Source organism: Pseudomassariella vexata (genome assembly GCF_002105095.1).
Source record: "Pseudomassariella vexata strain CBS 129021 chromosome Unknown BCR38scaffold_9, whole genome shotgun sequence".
In the NCBI taxonomy this organism is placed as follows: Eukaryota; Fungi; Ascomycota; class Sordariomycetes; order Amphisphaeriales; family Pseudomassariaceae; genus Pseudomassariella; species Pseudomassariella vexata.
In genome coordinates this window covers 162,276-167,550 of record NW_024467964.1, presented here as the reverse complement: position 1 = coordinate 167,550, position 5,275 = coordinate 162,276, and the positions used below count along the sequence as shown (strand labels likewise).

The window sequence follows — 5,275 nt, the reverse complement described above, 5'->3', positions numbered from 1 at the left end:
TACCAATGCGATGCAACCCAGGTCGTGACAATACGTATAAGAAAGGGTCGTCATAGCGGGCCTGCCTTAGCCGACAAACAGAGTCGGAAGGGGTTCGCCCCCGATGCGGTGGAACTCGGAGTGGGTCCAGCCAAAGAGGAGACCTCGGACGCTCCCACTTAAGTTAGATTCCGCAAGAATCAGTCTTGCAATATACACACCCATCTTATTGGCACATCATCAGCTGCTCTTTGCGCTATCTGACTATTCTCGTGAGACGTGTGGTATCTATTCGGCAGTGTTATCGTTAAAACGGTGTATAGCAGAGGTGCTAAACTGTGAGGAAGAGCCGTCATGGGGTCGGCTAGCAAGCTATATCGAGGGGGGTTCGCCCCCGATCAGGTGGAACTCCGGCGGCGCCCTAGTTAAAGAGGACATATCGGACGCCTTCACCTAATTTAGATTCCTAAGAATCAGTCTTGCAATATACTCGCTCATGTTACTCGCGCATCATCCTTGAGTGATCGCACTATCTAATTGTTATTACCTAGAGACGTGCAGTATCTCCGTTACATAAATGCCCTTGAAAACATCACCTCGCTTAAACACCAAGCACTATTGTTCCAAAATTTGCTGCGCACATACACGGTATGATTATCAGCGCTATCAATTATGGCGGTGGGTTGTATAATGAAATCGACTGGGGACGATGGGAGGAGCGAGTCATGCGGAGAGGATGTCGGTCAGGTTATCCGATCCCTCTTCGGAGCATGGCCTGGTCTTCATCAACCTCCGCTTTTCCCTCTCCGCATTTTATCAAGCGTAATAACGGCGGTTAACCCACTGCTCACGCACTGGGTTAAATACGTTTATTCATCCTGTTTCAGCTGTACGTCATTCTCCCGATACTTCTAAATGTTAGTAATCAGCACCAAATTATTAGTACCTCCCCAATAGACATGTACATGGCATAGAACAATAAGTGTACGTACCCCAATTCGCTAACAACCCACAAGGCTATTTGAAGGTGTGGCTAGTTTCACGATGAGTCTGAAGCATCAGGCTCTGGCTCTTGATCTCGTGCTGCGTTGGACTTATCTCTCTCTCTCTCTCTCTCTCTCTCTCAATGCTTGTATAAAATCGATGGGTTTGATGAAGACGGCCGAATTGGCTGTTGAAAAGGAAATTGAAGTAGTATAAAGTAGGGTAGAGGGGGCTCTCTTGCGCGAAGGGCACCCGTTCTGTTTAATGCTTCTAAGCTTTATATTCGAACTTTGACAGATACTTCCAAATCTGGTGGTTATTCACGTGTACAGTCACAGGGCTCTGGGATCTCGTTTTGAGCTGGAGGAAGACAGAGTTCTATGAGAGAGAAAGAAGACCCATCACGCTTCTGATTCCTTGCTTCTGGTGTGAATTGGAAGTATCAGGCGCAAAAGACATGTAGCTGCAGAAAAAAAAAGAAACAGACGTACTTGACCCACTACGTGAGCAACGGGTTAACCGCCATCTTTAGGCTTGACGAGTAATATCCTGGGAGACCGCGTGGCCTAAGATCGGAACCCTTGCCGATAACAACCAGAGCGTCCGTTGACCATCCTCAGCGCTGAGAACCGGCCACTCCACCAAAGAACCATTGGAACCGGGAGTTGAGAGAGGCCTGGGCCTGGCCGGATCAAAGCTTTATTCTAGGCTTTGGTCTCGAGAAAATCGACTCGACGAACCATGGTTTGCGCCAGCTCCAACTAACGTCATTTCCGTACCGACTATTATGTAATGTTGTGCATGAGTTGCTGTCTGTGGCGCACAATCTAGAACCGACGGTACTCGTAATTTACAACCGTTCTGGGGTCAGTCAGGCCGCTCCCTCTTACTGCTCATGTATGGTAGTACCATGATCCTGGGATCTGTGGCCTAATTAGCCATATTTTCGGAACCGCACGACTGGGCCGAGTTGGAAGAAATGATAAAACCTGGTTGGATGTCTCAAAGCACGATGAGGGAAAGCGATCTGTATACGAATGGTTGGATTGGACGAATTCTTGACTTATTATTGCTCCCGTGCTTTATTTATCTGCCCTCCCGTATGTAAATAACAGTGTTCCCCCGAGCTCCCTTTGCTTTTGCTTTCCGGCTTGAACCATTAGCCTGTATACCACAAGATTCCCTTCTTGAATCTCCGCTTCCAGCGAAGACGTTTCCAGAAGCGACAGGCACAGATTTGCCTTATCCCGACATTGTGCAGCATCAACTCCGCCCCCAATTGTACAAGTTCACCCAAAGACACCCCAAACGCATCGCGAGTATTGGGGTATTCCAGACAAGATGGCGTCGTCTCTGAATAGAACAATTAGTCGACTCCAGATGGAACGTAGCAAAGTCTTCCCCTCCAGTTCCTCTTCCTCCTTGGCCCAACCACTCCATCCAAAGGGTATCATATTTTGTTCACCTGGACCTTGGATCCAAGAACATTATCTGCTCGCCATTACATTAGATGAAAAATTTTCGGTGTAGATATTTGTAAGTAAAAAAGATTGTTCTACGCAGCGCGCTGTTTATCAACACAGGAAATGGCTCGAGGCTCGATGTAGATGCTGAAAAGCAGGGTTGCTGGAAACATGGAGAATATGGGTACATGGTGCCACAGCCCGGAAGACGAACGACTGGCATCATCATCACGCAGTGACGTTGAGTTGATTGGGCCGTCGAGGACACATTGTCCGAGGCCGTTCAAATGGTGACAGGGCCTACTTCTCCTGGATGGATGTGTAGTCCTGCGGGGTCATATTCTGCGTGAATTGTATCGCCCGTGATCTCGGTTGGCCAGGCGAGGACTTGGATGAGGTTACTGATTCGTTCGCGTCCCAGTCATACTCCCGAGAGGTGCCAAGTACAGGGCCGACAAATTGACCGTGGTCCTGAGCCAAGCTCATCATGTGGGGAAATGCCGGAGTGGATGGCAGGCTTGCATCACTGAGGTCGACGTAGCTTGGAAAATTCCGCAGCGGGAGGTCTGGAAACTCGGTTCGGAAGTATGGCGTCAATAATGGCTGATCCGCCGAGAAGTCGGTGCCTGCGCTGAACGGATGCCCGCCGAAGTTGTAGCCAAAATTGGTCATTAATCCCGGTGTGCCCGGAGGTGTCTTCAAGGGCTCGGCCTTCAGATCATGCATGAGGCCAGCTGCTGACACCCCAGAAATGCTAGTGCCAAGCATGAATCCCTCGTCCTCGGAACAATTGGACGTGACAGTGGGTTCACGCATGCCTTGCTGACTCATGACCAGGGGTGTCATGGGCGTTGGGGGGGCAGCACCTGAAAAGGTCGAGCCAATTGTGCTGCCAGGAGACCGCGAGTGATAGTGGAGAAGGGCCTCGGTGTTTCTGTTGAAATACATGGGAGATCGTGGGCCTGCGCTTGACTTCTGGATCCTACCCGTCAGCGGACCATTGGTGGAAGCGATCCTGCGCATGGCGGTGGCAGGGCTTGAGGGGTCGGCTCGTCTCGAGCCCTCCATGGCCGTCTTGGCACCACCGCCGAGGTTGTATGAGAGGCTACGTAGTGCGGCAGAGTTGAGGGCCGCGGGTCGTGGGATGTTGCGACGAGATGCAATGTTGGCGGGAGGAGGTGGCGATTTGAACGAGTCGCCTGGTGTTGCAAGACCCAGACAAATCGAAGGAGTCGACTGCTGTTCCGGCTTCATGCCATCATCTGACACGCCCTCGGGTGTTCTCCTTTGCTGTGTCTCTGCCGCGGCTTCTTCCAACTTCTGCTCCTCGATCGTCGTCGTTGCGAAGAATGGCAAGGTGGGGCCAGTATACCCTGCACTCACCGGGTTCAGGTAATGGGTAGCCTGGTAATCGCCATGCTTGGACTGTTCCTCCGATGACGGCAATTCGTCCACGACCCCGCCGAAAGCCCCGCCTCCATCCAAATGCCCTCTCGAGTTTTGATGCGATGGCATAAAGGGGGCGTATGTGTGTATTTGACCTTCGTGGCTGAAGTTCTGGCTGGCTGGCGTGTAGGCAAATTCACCGTTGTCGGAACGAGAGTAGTCGAGAGACAGGGGCGATTGGAAGTCACCCTCAACGTCATCCTGATGAGGCTTGGCAGGCTGTGCGAAGGGCGAGCCAAAGTCCTCGGAGTCGCCCGTGGCATCGTCCTCATAATTGCTGTCGTCATACAGAGCATCCGCAGTGAGTGAAGCTGAGCTCAGGCCTGGGAAGAGAGCAGATGAAGGCTTCATGCGCTGGTGAAGATCGTCGTTGAACAGCTCCGAAACTCCAGACGTGGGATCAATGGGCGAATTGGGCTCAGACGATGTCTTCTCGGCAGCCCTGCGAGCCTCGTATTCCTCCTGCTTCCTCTCTTGCTTCGCCTTTGCCCGTCTGTTTTGAAACCAATTCTAGCAGCCAAAGTCAGCATGAGTAGTAAGTAAAGGGGTTTGGCATATCCACATTAATTCTTGGTCGTTCCAAGCCCAAGCCATCGGCCAGCTGAGCCTTTACTGAGCTGGACGGCTTGGGGTTTTCCTGAAAGACCTTCTCCAGCTTCTCAACCTCTTCCTTGGATAGTCTTGGTTTGGACTCCGTCTTGCCATCGCCCTGGGAGTTATGCTCTGGCATGCGATGATTACGCGAAGGATGAGGGGGGTACATGTATTGAAGACCGTGGAAGCCGTGGTATACCGGATATTGGCCCTCGGAGTACTGCATGGTGGTTCCTTGTCCATGGTTCAGGTTGAACATCGGGTTGAAGTTAGACTGAGCGCAAAATTGCATATCCATCGTGACGGGGAGGCCGATCCCGCTTCTATCAATCGAGATGGCGGCGGTGAGTCAAGCGACAGCAATAATCGAAGGATCCGTATTGGTTCGAACAGAAATTGGTTGAATAAGCCAGTATTATGTGAAATCAACTGGTGCGAGACCGTGGTATATACCGGGCAAGCCAGTGGAGCTGGGCTGGGTGTGCAGTGTGTAAAGAACGACTGGAGGTCAGGTGCCTATAGAGATAGACTCAATAGAGAGTTCCTTGGTCGAGAATGAGCGTAATGGCAAAGCTGATACTGGCTGCGGAGAAGACCGGGCGAGGTGGAGGGACCAGGCCGGTATAAGAGGAAGCCCAGTGGTCAAATGCGAGAGATCTGTGACTTGGTCTGAATGAGACAGACCTCACACCAAGGGACTCTTGATGTCGAACAGAGACAAGCAGACTCGGGATGGATCAAACACCACAACACAGGATCGCAAGGCGAGCGAAAGGGAGAGGAGGGGTGGGCGTGTAGAGAAGTAGTAG

The 5,275-nt window shown here is 51.6% G+C and overlaps 1 protein-coding gene across 1 annotated transcript; it reads right to left on the bottom strand.

Annotated features, from left to right (window-relative positions):
* Positions 1 to 2,726: 2,726 nt before the first annotated feature.
* BCR38DRAFT_486360 (uncharacterized protein) lies at positions 2,727 to 4,764 on the bottom strand (the record flags this gene model as incomplete). Its single annotated transcript, XM_040864020.1, has 2 exons — positions 2,727 to 4,382; positions 4,435 to 4,764. 2 exons carry the CDS (start codon positions 4,762 to 4,764, stop codon positions 2,727 to 2,729), a joined length of 1,986 nt encoding a protein of 661 aa, XP_040713919.1.
* Between the last annotated feature and the right edge of the window lie 511 nt (positions 4,765 to 5,275).